Source organism: Peromyscus californicus, unplaced genomic scaffold (genome assembly GCF_007827085.1).
Source record: "Peromyscus californicus insignis strain IS unplaced genomic scaffold, ASM782708v3 Scaffold_3__1_contigs__length_106647218, whole genome shotgun sequence".
Classification (NCBI taxonomy): Eukaryota; Metazoa; Chordata; class Mammalia; order Rodentia; family Cricetidae; genus Peromyscus; species Peromyscus californicus.
Window position 1 is genome coordinate 62373407 of NW_026294551.1, and position 22362 is coordinate 62395768.

Here is a 22362-nt window from a genome sequence, read left to right on the forward strand (position 1 = left end):
TGTACTTCAAAGAATGGGGAGAATACAGTAGCAAGTTTTCCCATAGGTAAACCTCCAGTGACAAACACCAGAGGGAAGCTCTGATTTCCACTGGTAATTACACCTCTTTACCTTCTGTTTGTCCCAACAAGCTCCCTACGTGATGGTGTCCACTCTGGGGAAGGGTGCGGCAGGATGAATTATTTGTAAGCCAAAGAGGCATTTGGGAAAATCCTCTGATTCCAAGTATGTGTAACTAATGAAAGTGACAGTGTCTTCTGGGACCGCCTGTGAGTCTCACCCCATTCTTACTGTTTTTTGTTTGTTTGTTTTGTTTTTTTGTTTTGCAAGCTTTTCTGAGTCAGATTTTATTTTTCAGTTTTTTGAGACAAAGTCTCACTATGTAGTCTGTAACTGCTATGTAGACCAGGTTGGCCTGGAACCTGCAATAATCCCTTTGTCTCTACCTCCTGCATGCTGGGATTCAAGGACTAAGTCACTACGTCCGGCCTTCTGAACTGTCACACTAGACATATTTTACACACTTTGGAATTTGTTGGGTATCATGAGGGGGTGTGAAATGCCAAGAATCAGAAGGCTAGACATCGAACTTCTGGGTAATAACGAGACTGAGAGGTGACTGTTACAGAGCAGAGGTGTGACTCTCAGCCCTTGTGGGGTTTTGTTTTTAATATTATTTTTTAAAATCTTTTTGTTAGGTTCTGGAGAGATGGCTCAGTGGTTAAGAGCACTTATTGCTCTTGCAAAGGACCAAGGTTCTGTTCCCAGCACCACGTGGTGGCTCATAACCATCCATAACTTCAGTTCTAGGGCATTCGACTCCCTCTTTTGATGTCCACGGGCACCAGGCACGCACATGGTACACGTACATATATGGAGACAAAACACTTATACACAGAAAATAAAATAAAAAATAATTGAGACAGGGTTTCTCTGTGTAGCCCTGGCTGTCCTGGAACTCACTCTGTAGACCAATCTGACCTCGAACTCACAGAGATCTGCCTGTTTCTGCCTCCTGAGTGCTGAGATTAAAGGAGTGTGCCACCACCACTGCCAGTTCTAAAAAAGTGTTTTTTTGTTTTTTGGTTTTTTTTTTTTTTTTTTCCAAGACAGGGTTTCTCTGTGTAGCTTTGAGTCTTTCCTGGAACTCGCTTTGTAGACCAGGCTGGCCTCGAACTCACAGAGATCTGCCTGCCTCTGCCTCCCAAGTGCTGGGATTAAAGGCGTGTGCCACCACCGTCCGGCTAAAAAAGTGTTTTTAAATCTTATTTTGTTACCAAAGTATTTTTTAGCTTTTATGCATATGTGGCATTATATATGTGTATATATATTTAAATATTTGTTTATTTTATTTATGTGTACAAGTGTTTGCCTGTGTGTATATGTGTGCACCATGTGTATCAGATCCCCTGGAACTGAAGGTATAAATAAATGGTTGTGAGCCGTCCATGTGAGTGCTGGGAATTGAATTCAGGTCCTCTGCAAGAGCAACCAATGCTTTTAACCACTGAGCCATCTCTCCTGCCCAGTGGCATTATATTTTGCTCCATTAGTTATTACTTACTTTTGTGTGTGTGTGTGTGTGTGTGTGTGTGTGTGTGTAATGCAGATTGAATCCAGACACTTGTATATGCTAACGAAGCTCTCTACCACTGAGCTACACGTCCAGCCTTGTTTTAATTTTTGAGACAGCCAGCCGGCCTGAATCTTGGTATTCAGTCAGGTTTTCCCTTGTCTCAAGATCCCTATAGAGTTCTGGTAATGCCGTCATGTCTAACTCCAGCTGTGTTTTTGTGACAGGAACCAGGGCCCTAGCTATCATGCTTTCCTTTTAAAGTAGATTTATTTAAGCCAGGCATGGTGGCACATTCCTTTAACCCCAGAACTCTGGAGGCAGATCCCCTGGGACTGGAGTTACAGACAGTAGTAAAGCTGCTGGGAATTGAACCCGAGCTAGGCTTGATTCCCCAACCCGACCCAGGTCTTCTGGATGACACAAGCCTTCACTCCACAGCCAAATCCAAAAAGCCCAAAAGTCCTAGGTCCCAAGGTGAGGGACCGCCCGGTCCCCGCCTCCCTCCCGCCCCCAGCAGCTGCAGCTCTCTTCCTCCTTCCGGTTTGCCCTTCTTTGTCGCAGCGAATCACGCCGGGGCGGCTGGGGGCGGGCTCTACTTGACTGCGCCCTTTGATTGGGCCGCCGAAGGGGCGGGGCGGGGCAGGGCTGTGCTAGGGAGAGCCTAGTGGCGCTCTGGCCTCTGCGCGCCAAGTTTGGGTTCCCCGGGACGCGGCGTGTCACGTGGTCCGTGGGCTGGTTCCCAGGGCACGTGCTGGGCTGTTGGGACTTGGCGGGTTGTCCCAGACAGCGCGGTGTGGCTTTCCGGCAGGCGGTGGGACTCGGATCGTTCTTCGCGCGCTCTCCAGGAACTCAGCCATCCCCCTGCCTCTGCCTCCCGAGTGCTGGGATTAAAGGCGTCCGCCAGCAACGCCGGCCCTAGCCCCTTTCGTTAAGGCCGGAGGACCAGGCGTGTAAGGCCAGATCCCGCTACCAAGCGAATTGGAGGCCATCCTGGACCGCAGATTGAGACCTTCTCACAAAAATACACCTCCCTCCTAATACTAGGTATGTAATGTCTGATCCTTGCGGTTATTTGTTTTTTTGAGGTGGGGCGTCTCAAGGAGCACATGCTAGCTTCGAACTTGCCGTGTAGCCAAGGATGACCTTGAACTTCTTATTGTCCTTCATCTCACCAGCGAGAGCTACCAGTCCTGGTTTATGGGGTGCTGGGGATGGAACCCCTTGATTTATACATGTTAGTGAAGCTCCTGAGGTTTGTGTCTAGTTCTGTAATCACTGCTTTTGATTCACTAGCACCTCCCTGTCTGCAGTGTGCTACCCTTATCTAGGAGATAGGTTGGGTTGTAGCGTTCTTAGCCCAGGACCTCTATTTCAAGGTCTGGAAGTTAGAGAACCCTTGGTTAGCTGAAGCAAGCACACCCGTGTTTCCTTGACTCAGGCAGTCGCAGGACTGGAAACACCAGTTTAGTTCCCCTACGGAATCCATTTTAAATTTCTTCCTTGAGGGAATGTCAAAGAGAGGTGAATAATTGTGTTACTTGGGGTTCTGGGAAGAACCGGAAGTAAACTGGAGCTCAGATTCTGGCTCTGTTGTATGACCTTAGTTAGACAAAGCAGTTTCACGGCCTTTGGGGTCCTCTGTAAAGCAGAGCACAAAAGTCTACGTGTGAGACAAGGAAGGCCACCATGCCTGACTCCTATAACAGTTTAAAAGTAGTAATAGTGGGGCTGGAGAGATGGCTCAGAGGTAGAGAGCATTGGCTGCTCTTCCGGAAGACCTGGGTTCAATTCTCACCACCCACATGGCAGCTCACAACTGTCTGTAACTCCTGTTCCAAGGCATCTTACACCCTCACAGACACACATGCAGACGAAACACCACTGCACGTAAAATAAAAATAAATAAATCATTTAAAAAAAAAAAAAGTAGTAATAGTGGCCGGGCGGTGGTGGCGCACGCCTTTAATCCCAGCACTCGGGAGGCAGAGCCAGGCGGATCTCTGTGAGTTCGAGGCCAGCCTGGTCTCCAAAGCGAGTTCCAGGAAAGGCGCAAAGCTACACAGAGAAACCCTGTCTCGAAAAACCAAAAAAAAAAAAAAGCAGTAATAGTAATAAATGAATATGGGCTTTGGCAAACCTATAGACCTCAATAAAAAAAAATGCTGCTTGCTTTCCCCAGAGTTAGCTAAAAAAATGACAGTTAGAGGCAGGTGGATCTCTGAATTTGAGGCCAGCCTGGTGTACAGAGTGAGATCCAGGACAGCCAGGGCTACACAGAAAAACAAAATGTATAGTCTAAAGATCCTTCGTAGTCTAATTAAGAATGCACTAAATAGGCTAGGAATGGTGGCACCCGCCTTTAAGACAGGCACATCTCTGAGTTCCAGGCCAGCCTGGTCTACAGAATGAGTTCCAGGACAGAACTATTACACAGAGAAACCCTGTCTTGAAAAACCACACACACACACACACACACACACACACACACACACACACACCCACACACACCCACCCACACCCACCCACAAACAACAACAACAACAACAACAACACACAAAGTGGGAAATTCCAGAGAGAGGAGTAGGAGTAAGAACGGGGGTGGGGGGGTGGGGGGGTGAGGGGGTGAGGGTGGCGAGGGGGTGAGGGTGGCGAGGGTGGCGGCGCACGCAAGGAGGCCACCCCTGCAGCTCCCACCTAGGGCTCAGTTAAGTGCTACTCATGAAGACTGGGGCCAGAAAAGCCACTGCATGTGGGCCAGTCAATGGGCAGCAAGTGAATCTGTGGACCAGAATGGGGATGCTGATGGTACCTAGATAAGGGTGGTGATGTGGTCTTCCTGAGGAGAAAGGGACTATTGAATGCTCCTTGCCCAAGGACAGGAGGGCTGGCCCTCCAGAGAAGAGGAGGACTCCAAGTGGATTTCGCTCTTGATGGTCAGGAGATACCCCTTTCTACCCTTCAGCAGTTAATGTTTAATAAAAATGCTGCCCTTTGGGATTCCAGGAGCAAAGGCCCCAACCTGACTGGTGTGGACTCTGGTTCCAATTTGCCAAGGGCCCGGAGAGGTGCCTGGATTACCTGGTGCCGATCTTGAGGGAAGAAGCTCATGGGGTGCTTTGCATGCGTCGCTGAGGTCACTATAAACCTCTTCTTCCCGGGGTGCTGCTACTGCAGCTGCAGAAGCAAATTTGACTCTTTTTGTTTGTTTGTTTGTTTGTTTTTCGAGACAAGGTTTCTCTGCGTAGCTTTGCGCCTTTCCTGGAACTCACTCTGTAGTCCAGGCTGGCCTCGAACTCACAGAGATCCACCTGCCTCTACCTCCCGAGTGCTGGGATTAAAGGCGTGCACCACCACCGCCCGGCCCAAATTTGACTCTTAAGTGCTTTTCGTGTGTGGCCATATATATGTCTAATGATTCCATGCTGGTGTTAAAATACCTACTCTGAAAGTCCTAACTAAGAGTTTTCTGTTTAAAGGTGATTGACACTTCCTTTGTCTACCTTTTCCAGAGAGAGGAGGAGCTCTAGCGTTTGGGACTATTTCTGCAGTTTGCCTCTTGGTTTTGTCTGTCTGGGAGTGTGCCCTCTTGGAGAGTAGGCTCTTTGCTCATGATTGGCCGCTTTCTGTGGGGGTGTCCTTTCCATCAGGAGACCTCCTGTCCTAGGCACCTCTCACCCCACGGCTCAATTCCTCACCTAATTGGCCTTCTGTATTCAGTATTTTTGTGTTGGTCTATGGTCCTTCTCCACCAGAGGAAGCCTCATAAAGGCAGGGCCCCCAGTTGGATTTGTTGACCACAGCCCTAAAAAGTAGTTGGTGGAAGGTTCTTAACTACTTGTCCTGTAAATAAAGTTTACACAAATGAACAGGAAAGGACAGACGGGCTGCCAGCCACTGTGTAAAGGGAGAGCTGTGAATGCAGTGGGTTTGGTTTGCTCACCCCCCCCCCCACCCAACCCCCACTCCACCCCCACTCCCCCACCCCGCCCCAGCAGGGTTTCTGCATATCTTCAGCTGTTTTGAAACTCTTTGTAGACCAAGATAGCACCTGCCTCTGCCTCCCTCCCAAGTGCTGGAATTAAAGGCATGTGCCACCATGTCCAGACTGAATGTAGTGTTTTGCATTAATTTACTTTATGTGCATAACTGTTTTGCACAACACACCTTGCTGTTCGATGCCTAGTCAGTGTGGGGGACCAGCCCCCCACTTTTACGACCAGGGTACTCTTGAGCAGGGAGAAGTGAGGAATATTTAGATAGAAAGAGATACTTAGAAGACAAGAGGAAAGACAGAAACATAGGATAGCCTCAGGAAAGCCTGGGTCAAAACCCACCAGCCCCTTCTGTCTCTTCTAAAGGGCTGTTTATAGAAATGCCAAGAGGTAGAGCAAAAGACCTCCCTGAAGCACAGCCAAGTGCAGAACCTTCTAAACATCTGGTGACCATGCATGTGGTCAAAACATTCCCTTATGCAGCCCTGCTGGGTAAAGCAAGTTCAGATCTCACTAGGAATTCTCTGTGGACCCCAACAAGTCAGAGAGAGTTTCTTACAGCAGAACTCCATGTGTGATTCCACGGAGTCTGAGAGAAATGTGTCCAGATGGAGTGGAGATTGCAGGACTTAATTATAAAATGCTTGTTGCATGTAGTGGAGCATGCCCATAATCCTAGCACTTGGAAGAAAGAGAAGGAGTTCAAAGTCATTTCTAGCTACACGCCGAGTCTAAGGCCAACCTGGACCATGTGAGTAAAAAAACTATAAAGTGCTGCTGCTGGGCATCTTGGAAGGAGTATCCCAGTTGCCTATGTTCTCTGTTAGTTTGTGTGTCTACCCAGGAAAATCTGAGAATTTGCTAAGTCTAGAATGTGTACTGTTTCACAGGAACTTGCCAGTTCTCTGCCAGTTGGGATTGGTTTAAGTAAAGGGTCCGATTGATCATTTGGACAGATTACTTTTTCCAGTGTAGCTGTGCTGGATACCATGGGAGATTAGAGAAGACCGCTGTTTAGCTGGGAGGGCTGGGTGTAGAACCTCTAAGAAAGCCTTGGAAAGAGGAAGCTTTAGGAAAGAGGGCTTTGGAAGGAGGAGAATCAGGTCGGAAGTCCAGAAAGGAGCCCTAAGTGATTTCCAGGGGTTTATTTATGCTCATGTTTACCAAAAAAAGTGTATCAGCCACACAGAGGCGACTTGCTGGAGGTTGATGTTGGAATCCACATGTACTTTCCCCTGGTTTTAGGCAACTCTGAACCAGTGTAATGGCAAAAATGGATGTCAGCCTGTGGTCCTCTCATGAGAAGATGTTGACACAGCCCCTCAAGGACAGTGACGCCGAGGTGAGATGGTTCCTTCATAGGCTTTTACATTGGCGGTCTTGTTAGGATCACTGTGGGTTTTCTGTTGTTGTTTTGTGGGGATTTTGTTTTGTTTCATTTTGATTCTTGTGCTGTTCGGGGTGGAACCCAGGGCCTCACACCTGTTAGGCAGATGTCCTACTACGCACTACTGCATTCCCGGCCTCTAAGTTGCTCGTTAAAATCCTGAGTTGACTACATACAGACAGCTTTGTAGAGTGACAGGTGGAAGCTGGTGTGTAGTGCGGCAGCAGAGCAGTTAATCTCTCAATTACATCTCTGGTACCACCAATAAAGGGGGCAGATGGAGAAGCTGTGGCTGATAGCCCTTTGGGGATAAATGTAGGTATTTCTTTTTTTTTTTTTTTTTGTTTTTTTTTTTTGGTTTTTCGAGACAGGGTTTCTCTGTGTAGCTTTGCGCCTTTCCTGGAACTCACTTGGTAGCCCAGGCTGGCCTCGAACTCACAGAGATCCGCCGGCCTCTGCCTCCCGAGTGCTGGGATTAAAGGCGTGCGCCACCACCGCCCGGCAAATGTAGGTATTTCTGAGGTCAGTGCTAGGTGCTCTAGGACATAGGAAGAAGGTTGGCTCTTCTTCCTTTACATTGCAGTTACAGACACGCTCATAATGCCTAAAAGCAACTTGATGTATAATAGTTTCATTGATCTGTTATTCAGTTGTACAATTCAGTGGTTTTAGTACACAATGGTCCTCAGTTCACACTGTGGTTATGCTCTAATAAACCCACGTAAGTTGATAATAGGCCACGCTGCACGGCATCTACTTCTCACCTGTCACATCCAGGCTTGGCAGTGTGGAGCATGATAGTTAGGAGCGTTTCCCATCATGTGCTCACTGGGCTCTGTGGCTTGCTGCCACTGCCCAGGATCAGGAGGGGAGATCAGAATCTCTCTAGCCTGGGAAAGAGACCTGTTCAAAACTTGAAGTGGTTTCTACTCAGTGCTTTGCCTCTAAAGCGGAGAAATTGAATGTCCCGCAGCATCTATACTCAAAGTGGAGTGAAGAACGTTCTTTTTTTTTTTTTTTTTTTTTTTGGTTTTTCGAGAGAGGGTTTCTCTGTGTAGCTTTGCGCCTTTCCTGGAACTCGCTTTGGAGACCAGGCTGGCCTCGAACTCACAGAGATCCACCTGGCTCTGCCTCCCGAGTGCTGGGATTAAAGGCGTGCGCCACCACCGCCCGGCGTGAAGAACGTTCTTATACCCAGGAATCTGTGAGCAGCTACCCCATTCTCCCTAAATTTCCCAACCCTGGGCAACCATTAGTGAAGTTTCTGTTTCTCTGTGTTTGCTAAAACGTTTTTGGAATAAGGTTCTTAGAAAGAAGAACTTAGTAAAATGTTAGGATACAATTAAAAATTAGCTGGGGCTGGTGGTCATGCCTTTAATGCTGGCAGAGGGGCAAGTGGGTCACTGAATTAGAAGCCAGCCTGGACTATATTCCAGGACAGCCAAGACACAAAGTGAGACCCTGTCTCGGAAAACAAACAAAAACAATAGAAATTAGGTATGATGCTAAATCACGCTGGTTTGATCTTTGGCTCTCTGAGGGTGACTCTGAGCCTCTGGTCACCCCATCTGAGGGTGACCCTGAGCCTCTGGTCATCCCATCCAAGGGTGACCCAGAGCCTCTGGTCATTCCATCCGAGGGTGACCCTGAGCTTCTGTCACCCCATCCGAGGGTGACCCTGAGCCTCTGGTCACCCCATCCGAGGGTGACCCTGAGCCTCTGGTCATTCCTTCTGAGGGTGACCCTGAGCCTCTGGTCACCCCATCCGAGGGTGACCCTGAGCCTCTGGTCATCCCATCCGAGGGTGACCCTGAGCCTGAGCCTCTGGTCACCCCATCCGAGGGTGACCCTGAGCCTCTGGTCATCCCATCCAAGGGTGACCCTGAGCCTGAGCCTCTGGTCACCCCATCCGAGGGTGACCCTGAGCCTCTGGTCATCCCATCCGAGGGTGACCCTGAGCCTCTGGTCACCCCATCCGAGGGTGACCCTGAGCCTCTGTCACCCCACCTTCACTCCCAGGTGTTGAGACTAGAGACACGTGCCAGCAGTTCCTGTTCATTTTGTTAATTTATTTTTTGTTGCATTTTTTTTCTAATTAAACTCTTGTACGGCCAAGGGTGACCTTGAAACTTCATATCCTGAGGACTGAGATTTCAGGCATGTGCCACCCTCCCCAACTATTCAGTGCTGGGGATCAAACCCAAGCAAGGGATTATGAATGCTAGATAAGCATTCTAGCAGCTGAGCTGCCCTCCAGCCCCACGTCTGTTTTCTTCTGATAAGGTTTACAACATCATTAAAAAAGAGAGCTACTGGCAGAAGGTTGGATTAGAGCTGATTGCCTCAGAGAATTTTGCCAGCAGAGCGGTGTTGGAGGCCCTGGGATCTTGCTTAAATAACAAATACTCCGAGGGGTATCCAGGCCAGAGGTGAGTTGGGTGTTCTTTGTTTTTTTGGGGTTTTTTTGTTTTGTTTTTTTTTTTTTTTGGTTTTTCGAGACAGGGTTTCTCTGTGTAGTTTTGGTGCCTGTCCTGGATCTTACATTGTATACCAGGCTGGCCTCAAACTCACAGAGATCCTCCTGCCTCTGCCTCCGGAGTGCTGGGGTTAAAGGCGTGCACCTGACCACCGCCCGGCCTAGTTGAGTGTTCTTAAAGTCCCGCTCTGACCATTTTGTTTTTATTTCTTGTTATGTGTTTCAGGCTGACCTTGAACTCACTGTCTAGCCCAGGCTGCCTCAGCCTTCCAAGTGCCATGGCAGTTGTAATTTACAGTGCCCGGCATCCAACTAATGTGCATCTTTCAAAACCCTGTAGCTTCCTAGCTGCCGGGTTGTCTTCCCTTCTTGCTCTCTGACGTAACTCCTCCAGTTCTCTGCTCGGGTGGGATTCTGTGATCTCTCTCAGAGCAGTCATACTCAACAGTCCCTTTATAAGACCTGCCTAGGATAGGCTGGCCTTGTCCTCCCAGTTCAAGTGGGTATAAGCAGGCTTGTCTATGAGAGATGTAGGAAAGGTCATTGTCCTGTGGGAAAGCTACAGAGTGGCATTTGCTCTGAGAATCTTTATGTCTGGGAAGTAAAAACTGTATTGCGGGCTCAGCCTCCCTTCTCTAAAATGCTTACAATCAGAAGTGTTTTTCATTAAACTATCTACTTGATTCTTTGGTTAAGCCTGCCGTATCTGAAACTAGTGTTTCAAAACTTGGAGCTTTGGGTGTTTTGTTTTGTGAGTCTTACTGTGTCGCAGCCATACAACTTAGTGTGTGGATCTGGTTGGCTGCAAATTTGTGTTGATCCTCCTGCCTCTTTCTCAAGCGGTGGCTTGCAAGCATGCGCCACTGTGCCTGAGCTTTTTTGTTGTGTTTGGTGGTGCTTGTTGGGAGTTCAGTTTAGGACCTCATGCATACCAGGCAAGTCTGCCACTGGCTTAGACACTCACCACCTTGAAACCGGTTTGTTTTGAAACAGAATCTCAGAATCTCACTGCATAGCATAGGCTGGCCTTGTGCTTCTAAGTTCAAGTGGTTATCTGTCTGTCTGTCTATCTATCTATCTATCTATCTATCTATATATCACATCCATCATCAGACTATCTGTCTGTCTGTCTGTCTATCTATTACAATCATTATCAGGCAAAGGAAATACAGAAGTTGACAGTGTTTTTTGCACATGTATGCGTTTGTTCCAATGGAAACAGGAAGGAAAAAAAAAGCATCCTTCAAAGACTACAATGCATTCTGTCCTGAGATACCCTTGTTTCGTTTCCTTCCCTTTCTTTTCTTTTTGGGACAGGATCTTTGTATATAGCACCAGCTGGCCTGGAACCCCTCCTGCTTCTTCCTCCCAAGTGCTGGGATTGAAGGTGTATACCACCAAACCTGGCCTAGCTGCTAATATTTCACTGGATCCTCACAGCAGCCTTAGAGCAGGACTCAGATCCCCCCACCATGCTCTGCCCACCCTTGGGCGTCTTTGGCCTCTGCTAGGCACAGAGACTGGGCCCAAGGGGGATGTGGCTCATGCTTCTCTTCACAGGTATTATGGTGGGAATGAGTTCATTGATGAGTTGGAGACACTGTGTCAGAAGCGTGCATTGCAGGCCTATCATCTGGATCCTCAGTGCTGGGGAGTCAATGTCCAGCCTTACTCAGGTGATTGTTGCATCCACATAGACCCTGGGTAGCTAGCTCCTTAGGCCTGGCTCTATGGTGTTACAGCCATCAAGTCAAGTCCTACAAAAGGCTTCTCATACATAACAGAGACAAGCCAGGGAATATGTGCATCCATCTCCATTGCCTTTGGACTTACTTAGCTCTGCACGCCCCTCCCGAGTAGCATTCTGCCCTGGAACTTACTACCATCAGTGGGACTAGGAAAATCATGGTGATAGCCTGCTGAGTGATTGCCTAGTAGCCAAGCTCCCGGATGCCACTTTGTGTCTCATGGGTAGAAATACTCATGGCCTCTCCGTTCTCCCTGTTTCAGGCTCCCCTGCAAACCTCGCTGTGTATACTGCCCTGGTGGAGCCCCATGGGCGCATCATGGGCTTGGACCTGCCAGATGGAGGTCATTTGACTCATGGCTTCATGACAGACAAGAAGAAAATCTCTGCTACATCTATCTTCTTTGAATCTATGCCTTATAAGGTAGGGGTGTGTGTGTCCTCAGAGCTTTCCTTATGAGTTGGCACCCACGGGGAGAAGTAATTTCATTTACACAGCACTGCCGCATCTCCTTCTACTAGAAGGGGGGTTAAGGTTTGGGTCCAGGCTATGACATGATAGAAACTGTGACTGAGAAAGGATCAGATAGCCAGACCCCTAGCAACAGCTGCTGGCACAGGTCTGCCTTCTCCAAGGTCAGCAGAGTCCAGGAGGCACAGCTCTGTGGCCAGGCTGCCTCTTCCAGCAGCTCCCCAGGGCTCTCTTCTGTTCACCTTCCTCAGACCATTTGTCTCTCACTTCAGCCCCTGCCCATCTCTCCTGGACTCTCATCAGCTATCTGGTGCAGGGCCAGGGGTTTCTTTCTCTGCAGTGACAGCAACCCTGACCTTCTATTACTGTTCCTAGTTCACACCTCAGACTCCCTCCCTCTCTCTGGTCTCCTTCTACTTGGTAGCCTCTGTGCTACCCTGCCAGAAGGAAGCTTGCTAGCCTGTGAGTGCTCAGATGCTTCCAGGTGTGTGTCTTGGTTGTTGTTGGGTGTTTGTTTAAAGATTTAATGTACGTGTATGAGTATTTGCCTGTGTGTGTGTGTGCTTGTGCATGTGTGTGTGTATGTCTGTCTATGTATACATATATAAAATGTGTGTGTATCTGGTGCCTGAAGAGGTCAAAAAAGGGTGTCAGATTTCCTGGAACTGGAGTTACAGACAGTTGTGTGCATCTGGGTGGGTTCTGGGAATTGAACACGGGTCCTCTGCAAGAACAGTAAATGCTCTTAACTGCTGAGCCATTTCTCCATCTCTTGTCTTTATTGATTAGTCAGTGTCTTACGCTGTAACCTAGGCTGACTTTGAACTCATGACAATCCTTCTGCCTCAGCCAGTAGCTGGGATTATAGGCTTGGCTGTGCCTTTCTCATTTCCAGGGCTTTTTGTTCTGTAACATGGTGTAGTACCCAGGGCTGAGACTCCCCTTTATCCTGAGGCCCCTGTGAGGATTCCCAAGCCTATGTGATATTTACCCTTTTATACCCTTGTGCAAGCTGAATCCAGTGCCCTGCCTCGGGTCCCGGTCCGTGTTGTGGCAGGTTGAATGGGCTCAGGTGGGTGTGCAGGGCGCACTGTGTGGCCAGAGGAAGCAGCCAAGCCTGTGTCTTCCTGCTCCCACCAGGTGTACCCAGACACTGGCTACATCAACTATGACCAGCTGGAGGAGAATGCCAGCCTCTTTCACCCGAAGCTGATCATTGCAGGTGAGCGGCAAGTGGGGTGCAGTCTGGTTCCTGGGCAGGGCCTCTGCCTCCAGGGAAGGATGGAAAGATATCCCATCCTCCAGCTCACTGTGCAGAGCTCGTGACTTGAGACTTATTCTGTCCTTTTAAGACTCGGATTGCAAAAAGCTATTCTTTGAGCTAGACTGCTGCCATCTTCATGAGGTCAGCTGTGCCGGCTGACAAGGGTCCATCTTGACTGGGTCTGTGGAGGGTTGACAGGAGGGAGCTAGAAGAGTTATTGAACCCTCACCCAAGTGCCAGGCCACGTCTTCCGGCCATCTGTGCCGTTCTGCCTGCCCTAAGTGCGCGTGGCCTCCATGAGGGGCTGGAGTGTCTGCTGGGGAAGACGGGGAAGGGAGCTTTCTTTACACTGTTATGGAGAAGCCATCCATGCTGGTGAGGGCTTTCCAGGACAACTGCATCTGGGCCACCTACACTTCTGTCACTAACCTCTCACCCATAAGCAAGCCCAACAAGCTCTGGTTTCCCACGGTGAGCTTGTACTTTGGTTTGTTATTGGGATCATGTGAGGGAAAAGTAGACCTTGTCTGTATCCCTCTCAGACAAATTTTAACAGCTTGCCATCACTGGTGCTTAGTAGATCAGTGGTTGACGCCTTAGGCCTAACATGTATAAAAACACAGGGGTGGTTTTATGTTGTTTGACTGTTTTGAAACAAGTCTTATTGTGTAGCCCTGGCTGCTCTCAAACTCGGAGATTACTGGCTTTCCAAGTGCCAGGATTAAAGTGCCGTGTGTGTGTGTGTGTGTGTGTGTGTGTGTGTGTGTGTGTGTGTGTACCGCCACACTCAGCTCAGGGATGGTTTTGAGGACACACTGCACATCTGTCCTTAAAGATCGGGGGTGGGGGGGTCTCCTTGTAGATCTGTCCATCAGAGGTTGGCTCACTGCTCTGGACATCCTTGACACTCCTCTGTCACCTCCTGTGACTCAGGTACCAGCTGCTACTCTCGGAACCTGGACTACGCACGTCTGCGAAAGATCGCTGATGATAACGGGGCGTATCTCATGGCAGACATGGCACACATTAGTGGGCTGGTAGCAGCTGGGGTGGTACCCTCCCCTTTCGAACACTGCCATGTGGTGACCACCACAACCCACAAAACCCTGAGAGGCTGCCGTGCTGGTATGATATTCTACAGAAAGGGTAAGTTCCCACGTGCTGGGACAGGCAGAGGGTGGGTTAATATTTCCTGTGTGGAAGAAGCCGGGAAAACTCTGAGAGCTCCTCAGGAAAGAGCAGTAATGGGCTTTGAAGGAAGCCCCAAGCCACAGTTCTGGCCTGGGTATGTGTGACAGGAAGGGGCTTAGGCAGAGTCCTGCTCACCTGACCCTCCCCACAGGAGGAAGGTTGGGGTATCCAAGGGCTCCAGAATGCAGCAATGTTTTGATGAACTTGTTATGGTCTAGTATATTGGTCAGAGAAGGATTTTTTCTTTTTTTTTAAATACCATTATTGGTGGAGTACTCACATACCACAAGTCGGGGACAGAGGGCAACTTTTGGAAGTTGGTTCTCTCCTTCCATCGTGGGATCCAGGGATTGAACTCAGGTTGACAGGTTTGTACAGCAAGCACCTTTACCTGTTGAGCTGTCTCAGTGGCCCTCATAAAGACTAATGTGGCCTGGGTGTGGTGGTACATACCTATAATCCCAGCTCTTAAGCTGAAGCGGGGGGATCAGGCATTCGAGGCCAGCCTGAGACTCTGCTCGGAAGGGGGGTGGGGTGGGCAACAGTGCGACTATCCCACTGACACGCAACAATAATTAAGCTATAAAACATGGATACAGGAGTGGCATGGTGGTGCACATCTGTAATCCCAGCCCTTGAAGGTGTAGGCAGGAGACAGCTGAAAGTTCAGGGGCAGCCTGGTTGTCGTAGTTAAGTTCTAGGCCAGCCAGAGCTAGGTAGTCCATACTCATGTTTCATGCATAAAACATACAAATAACCTCGTTATGAGTTTCATCATTTTAGTAAGGTGTTTCTCTTCCTGCTACCTTACACGCCCCCTCTGTACATGCCCCCCTTATTCTGGAGTTGCCACGGTGGTGAAAGTCCTGTCAACAGTTAGGTAGCCTTGGAGAAGTGAGGAACTAGCCCTCCAGTGTGTCTTACCCTGGCAGGCTCTTATTGCCTTAGCTCTTATTGCCCACCCTATTGAGGGCAAGTCCTAGTCAAGTACCTCCTCAGTCTCCCAAGTCCTCTAGCCTCTGAGGGCCTTTGTCAGCTTGCTTGGTATGGAGTTGTTGAGTTGTTGGTTTGTTTGGGGTTTTTTTTGTTGTTGTTTGTTTGTTTGTTTGGAAACAGGGTCTCATTCTGTAGCACAAGCCTCCCGTCTCAGTCTCTCAAGGGATCAGATTATAGGTGAGGCACAAGTTGGTAGCTACTTTACTCGCCAAGGAGACCTTTGGTGTGTCTGCTGTGTGCAGTGGGACTTGTTGGTCCTCAGCCAGTCAGTGGATCTGGCCTCTCTTGCTGCTGTGTCATCTTGGGCCCCCATCAGCTTCTCTGAGTCTTGCTTCCTTATCTCTAGAGCCGAGGGTGCCACAGTAGCACCTGTGCCTCTAGACTGTGGGGATTCAGTGAGTTGACCCAGAGTGCTTCTCTAGCCGTTCTTGCCTTACAAGAATATGTAGGTGTTACTGATACTTACCATTCAGTAGGAATTGTCTTTACTATCTGCTTTTCCTCACAAAGAGTCATCTGAGCATTACTACATCATACTGTCACTGTCATGTTCCACACAAGCCCAGTGACTGAGTTCGATGCCCAGAATCCACATAAAGGTAGAACGGAAGTAAAGAACCAACTCTACAATTTGCCCTCTGACCTTTTCCATGGTACTTGCCATACATAGTACATGTGCGTTCACACACATATCATGCCCATACACAGTAATAGATTTGTGGGTTGTTTTTTGTTTTTTAATTTTTGAAATGCAGTTTCTGTGTAACAGCCCTAGCTGTCCTGGAACTTGCTCTGCATAACAGACTGACCTCAAATTCCAAGATCCTCCTGCCTCTGCCTCTGCCTCTGCCTCTTGAGTGTTGGCATTAAAGGTGTGCACCTCACACCCTTGCTAGAGTTGGTTTTTTTTTTTTTTTTTTGGTTTTTCGAGACAGGGTTTCTCTTTGTAGCTTTGCGCCTTTCCTGGAACTCGCTTTGGAGACCAGGCTGGCCTCGAACTCACAGAGATCCACCTGGCTCTGCCTCCCGAGTGCTGGGATTAAAGGCGTGCGCCACCACCACCCGGCAGAGTTGTTTTTTTAATTAAGGAAAAAAGGGAGGGGGTGGGGGAGAGAGGGTCCTGGAACTCACATCTGAGTATCCAGCCACTCATCTAACCAGTTGCATGCAAGTCTGCCCTAATAGCATGTGGCCAGACTATAGGCTGGTAAAGGATAGGGAAGGGGCATCTATCTAGGGAGCCATGGGAGAGTCATCATCCAGACTGAGTGCAGACTCCAGTGTTTCTGACTTAAGATTACCTGTGCTCTTGTCTAAACCATCACCGATTGCTTTGTAATAAACTCATTAGTTTTCCAGAATGTAAAAAAAGAAAAAAGGGGGCCAAGCATGGTGGCACACTCCTTTAATCCCAGCACTTGGGAGGCAGAGGCAGGCGGATCCCTTAAGTTCCAGGACAGCCTGGTCTACACAGTAAGTTCTAGGCTAGCCAAAGCTGCAAAGCAAGACTGTCTCAAAAAGGGGGTTGGGAGGTGGTGTACAACGGAAACCAGCAGTCCAGCCATCCGCAGGGGCCTTTTGCTCTGGCGTTGTAAAACAGCTTTCTTGCACCCCAGTCCAGGCTGAGGTGGGACTGCCTACACACATCAATTTGGCTGTGAGTCAAAGGAACTGGTCTGTTCGTTAACAGTCTCATTTCTTTACCAGGTGTGCGCAGCGTGGATCCCAAGACTGGCAAAGAGATTCATTATGAGCTGGAGTCACTCATCAACTCTGCTGTGTTCCCAGGCCTCCAGGGGGGCCCCCACAACCATGCCATTGCGGGTAATGTCACCAGGTCTATTGTAGAGCCCTTGGGTTGTACCCTAGCCGTCATAGCCCCACGAAGTCTATGATTCCCATCCTGCCTGTCCTCCAAAGGATGTTCCTGGACTTGCACACTGGAGAAGGAACTTGGGAGAAAATGTCTGTACAGGAAAAGGGGGCAGTTAAAAGTGGTACCAGGTGAGGACAGGAGAGAAGTGTCTGTTCCACTCAGATGGCCATCCTTAGCACTCTGCAGCAGGGCAGATATCTGAAAGATGAGTATGGCTGGCAGTGAAGCGAAGTACGGCCCAATTCTACGCGATGGGCTGCTTCTCTGCCATTAACCCCACACCCATGGGAACCCTCCAGGCTCTCCTCTCCTTTTCCCCTCTATTTGGACACATGGCTTATAGATAACCTGTAACAGTCTCGATCACCTCACTGTCATTTTGGCAGTGACTGTGGCACTTGCTGGTATTGAGGCACTCAGGACAAGGTGGGGTTTCTCAGGCAAGACACCAGTGTGTACACTGATACTGGAAAGAACAGCACATGGGGGCTGGAGAGATGGCTTCGCAGTTAGGAGCACTGGCTGCTCTTCCAGAGGACCTGCCTCCATTCCCAGCATCCACAGGGGGTTCACAATCATCTGTAACTCCAGTTCCAGGGACTCCAATACCCACTTCTGCTCTCTGCAGGCACCAGGCATGCAAGTGATGCACGCGCACACACATACATGCAAGCCAAACACCCATACACATAAAATTAAAAGAAATAAATGGGGCACGGTGACACATGCCTTTAATCCCAGCATTGGCGAGGAAGAAGAAGACAGATCTCTGAGCTTGAAACTAGTTTAGCTTAACACAGCTCATCGGTGGAGCACAGAGGATGCCTGAGGTGTGGGGCATGGGATGTAGTGGGCCCTGGGCAGGTTTTCAGGTTTCCCCACTGTGCTTGTATGCTTAGCTCTCATGGTTCCTGCTACCGAAGATGCTGGGCTTGCTGGTCCAAGTGTCTCCACAAGCAGACAGGAGGCTCCATAGCAGGACATAAGTGCATTTTGCATGGTGCTCTGCTTCTTCTCCCTTGTAGTCAAACAGCCCTCAGGAATTTACAAGGTGTCAGTGCACCTGAGTGGTGAGGGGCAAACGGGCCATCCCTTCTGGGGGTACAGCTCAGAGTGCTGCATTACGTCACACAAGGCACTGACTGACTTTGTTCATCCAGAGATTCATTTCCATATATCAAGCATAAAAAGGACTAAAAGCCATCCTTGTGGTAATCAGATTACCACTAGGCTTTCATCCCGAGAGATAAGATCACCTCTAAAGCAGTCCTGGGGAGTGGCTTCAGTGACTTCTGCGAGGGTGGCAGGGTAATTGTAGGGCTAAAACAATGACTATGGGGGTGCAGCACAACCGTAGTCCTGAGTTCTATCCCTACCACTGTAAAAGAACAGAAATGTATAATGGGGCGCGTGGGGGAGGGGTGTAATAATTCAGACACTGGGTTCCGTGAAAGCAAGGCCTGCCCCTGAGCCACCGTCTTTAAATCTGTCTTCTCCTCCAGGTGTTGCTGTGGCCCTGAAGCAAGCCATGACAACAGAATTCAAAATCTACCAGCTCCAGGTGGTGGCCAACTGCAGGGCTCTGTCCGAGGCCCTCACTGAGCTGGGCTACAAAATAGTCACAGGTATCCGGAATGCACACAGTGCTGGGCGGACCTCCTCTCCTGGGGGGGTGTTGAAGTCTTGCCTCTCCCGGTTCATCTGGTTAGGGTGTGGTCGCCATCACTGCAGTGGTTCCTGCCACCTCAGGCGGCTGAGCAGACCCTCAGCTGCAGGTCCTATCCTTCTGTGTGCCTTTGTAGCTGCCACGCGACACCCAGTATGGGGACTCTGCACATTCTGAGAATAGCTGAGACTCACCTGAGAGATGTCAGGTTACAGCTGTCACCCATTTGCAGGGGGCAGAGCCAGCATCCTTCCATTTGGTGATAGCTCACACCATCCATGAGGCCAGGGCACACTAGGCTCTCCCTGGTTCCTGTCAAGTATTGAGTATAAAATATGATTCTCATAACAGCCTTGTGACATACCTGTCATTTTTTGATCCGGGCCCCTGGGGTTCCAGTATGTTAGCTGATGGAAGCGGGGCTGCAGACAGACGTGGGGCTGCAGACACTGGACTTGGCTGTGGATCTGCAAAACTAAGCTGTAGACTTAATTAAGCTGCATCTTTGGAATCATCCCTGAAGAACAGCCTGGGGTTGACGTGAGAACAGTGGTCTTCCAAGGTCACAGCATGGCTTAATCAAAGTTCAAAGTGGAGAGACCTAGAGCCTCAGGATCTTCATGACCTTGGGCTTGGTCCAGAAAGTTCTGTTATCATCAATCCTCCTCTGTTACCAGCTGTGTCCACCAAGTGCCTGAGATAATCAGCTTAACACAAAGACACACTAGCTCACTTTTGGAGTATCTGGTCCAGTCCACAGTAGATTACCCAATTAGCTCCTTTACTTTTGGGCAGGTGCATCATGGTAGGAGCTTGTGGTGGAGCACAGCCATTTAGCTCACAGCCAGGGAACAAGAAAGAGAAGGGGCTAAGATCCCACAGTCCTCCAGTGACTTAAAGACCTACTAAGCCTGTCTTTTGGGGGATGGGGGCGTGTCTTTTTGAAACAGGGTTTCATTATATAGCCCAGGCTCGCCTGCCTCCAGTTCCAGAATGCTGGGTATGATATAGGCATACACCAACCACAGTGCCCAGCATCAGTCCCATCTCTCAGGTTCTGTTACCTTTTGACAATGCTAGAATAGAGAGCAAGCCTTTAATACCATGAACTTTTAGGAACCCTTGAGATCTGAATCTTAGCCTTACCTATGTCACGAATACATATCTCCTTTGAAATCTGAAGGCTCTGAACACAAACCAGATGCCTACAAAGTTTTGGATTAGAATTTGTGTGTTAGGGATGCTCAACCAATAAGGCCTAGCAAATATTCTAAAATAGGAAAACACTCAAATTTCAAAACACTGCTTCTGGTCTAGAGCATTTTGAATGAAGGGTAGTCAGTCTCTTTTACAAGCCTCATGGGGTTTGGAACAAAAGCACAGAGCCTCCTGAACATGTAGTCATTACCTCATCTCCATGAGTAATTGAACCTCTACTAACTACTCCGGTGCTACTTAAAAGGAGATCTTTTTGTTATTGGTTTGGTTTGGTTTTGATTTTTTGAGATAAAAGTCTCAGTATGTCGTCTTGGCTGGCCTTGAACTCATGAGATCATATGCCTCTGCCCGAGTGCTGGGATTGATTGAAAGCATATAACACTATACCTGTCCCAGGAGGAGCCTCTTAAAACTGGCTTCAGAAAGGCTAGGAGTGTGACTCAGTGGTAGAACATTTACCTAGAGTCATTTAAATGTCACAGAATATGAAAAGCTGAGCTCTTCAGCCTGTGTGGGTCTCTACCATGGCCCAGGCAGTCTGGGCTATAGAAGCTGCTGGACATTTCAGCCAGAAGCTCCACACCCCTTTATGTGGCCAGTTATGTCCTCTTCCCAGTTCCTAGGTTTGGAGCATCTCTGCCCACCTCTCCAGAACAGCACGTTCTTTCCCTTGTGTGGCCAACCTTCTTTAGTCCATTGTATCCAACTGTTTCCAGGTGGTTCTGATAATCATCTGATCCTAGTGGATCTCCGTCCCATGGGCACCGATGGCGGAAGGGCTGAGAAGGTACTAGAAGCCTGTTCTATTGCCTGCAACAAGAACACCTGTCCAGGTGAGACCTGTGGTTCTTCCTTCCACAGCCCTCCTATCTGCATTTCTTTCCGTCAGTGTTGGAGTTGAAGTATTCAGCCTAGGAGACACACCACAGTAGGGGAAGGGCATTGACTGTAAGAGAGGCAGGGACTCTTTAAACAAGTAGCATTTCTCCTGTCAGGCCCAGACAGATGTTAACCTCTGAAGGACCCAGAGCCACACCGTGGACTGCTTTTCATAGGTTAAAACAGTGGTCCATACGCTTTATCTTCAGACCCGCGTTTTTAAATCAGTTGCCTCCTTGCTAGATCAAGCTGGGATCCGTTTTTTTTTTTAAATACAGCGGGCACAGTGGTGTGTTTGGCACAGCTCAAGACCTTGTCTGTCTTAAAGGTGACAGGAGCGCCTTACGGCCCAGTGGACTGCGACTGGGGACCCCAGCATTGACATCCCGTGGACTTTTGGAAGAAGACTTCCGAAAAGTCGCACGCTTTATCCACAGAGGTAAGGGGTAAGGTGCTGGAAGTTCGAATGCCTTGTGTGTATGGAGTGTTTAGTAGCTAAGACCCAGCCGCTGGTGAAAGCTGGTCTACAACCCAGTATGGAGTTTCTCAAGTGTTTAGGAGCTAAGACCCAGCCGCTGGTGAAAGCTGGTCTACAACCCAGTATGGAGTTTCTCGAGTGTTTAGTAGCTAAAATCCAGCCATTGGTGAAAGCTGACCTACAATCCCTCTTGTCTGAGGTTTGTAGATGTCTATTGCCAAGGGACACATTCTAGAATCACCTGAGGAGAACATTGACACCTGAGTTACAGCAGGACATGTAGTGAAGGAAGCCACACATGGCACCATTGTCTTTTGCACAGGGATAGAGCTTACTCTGCAGATTCAGAACGACATGGCCGTGAGGGCGACACTCAAGGAGTTCAAGGAGAAGCTGGCAGGGGATGAGAAGTACCAGAGTGCTGTGAGGACTCTCCGGGAAGATGTGGAGAGTTTTGCTTCCAACTTCTCAATACCTGGCCTGCCCGACTACTGACAGCTAGCACAGCCAGCATCTCCCATGAGGGGAGGACTGCTCCAGGACCCCGTGAGCCCTGTCCCCTCTCGAGTGGACAACTGAGCCTGCACTGTGCTGTGGAGGGTTTCTGACCGGCTGTTCTCGTTTCAGATTCTGGGACAGGCTAATAAGGACTATAAATTTGAAACTTCACTTCTCAGCAGCTTTATATAATGAATTATTTGGGGAAAAAAGTACTATGTAGCCATTTGATCTCACTTATTGACTGCAGCATGAGGCAGAGCTATTAAAGATCCCAGAATTCTCCTTTCCCCTTTCTCAGTGGGCCCTGTGGCAGGTAAGGAAATGTCCAGGTTCACTCTTGTGTTTTCTATTATTCCTGTTCTGTTGCCCAGTAGGATGCCAGAGGAGCACTAAGTTTTCTGCTCTGAGTTTGATATATAAACTAGACATATATAAGATGCCAGGTGGTGGTGGTACACGCCTTTAATCCCAGCACTTGGGAGGCAGAGGCAGGAGGATCTCTGTGAGTTTGAGGCCAGCCTGGTCAACAAAGCAAGATCCAGGAAAGGCACAAAACTACACAGAGAAACCCTGTCTCAAAAGAAAAGAAAAAAAGGAAAAATGACTGTCAGTCAGCAGCTTGAGGTATGTTACAGAAGGCTAG

At 48.9% G+C, this 22362-nt stretch overlaps 1 protein-coding gene across 2 annotated transcripts; it reads left to right on the forward strand.

The window, feature by feature from the left end:
* Nucleotides 1-2254: 2254 nt before the first annotated feature.
* Shmt1 (serine hydroxymethyltransferase 1) lies at nucleotides 2255-22002 on the forward strand. 2 transcript variants are annotated; one of them, XM_052757286.1, is made up of 12 exons: nucleotides 2255-2620; nucleotides 6814-6910; nucleotides 9239-9384; nucleotides 10992-11107; nucleotides 11442-11602; nucleotides 12791-12872; nucleotides 13848-14060; nucleotides 16809-16925; nucleotides 18480-18602; nucleotides 20578-20694; nucleotides 21069-21179; nucleotides 21541-22002. In XM_052757286.1, the coding sequence occupies exons 2-12, from the start codon at nucleotides 6833-6835 to the stop codon at nucleotides 21711-21713; spliced, it is 1437 nt and encodes a 478-aa protein (XP_052613246.1). In that variant the 5' UTR covers nucleotides 2255-2620; nucleotides 6814-6832; the 3' UTR covers nucleotides 21714-22002. The 2 variants fall into 2 exon arrangements, with proteins under 2 accessions (XP_052613246.1, XP_052613245.1); XM_052757285.1 differs by lacking the exons at nucleotides 2255-2620; nucleotides 6814-6910; nucleotides 9239-9384 and having other exon boundaries at nucleotides 9543-11107.
* The last annotated feature ends 360 nt before the right edge of the window (nucleotides 22003-22362 follow it).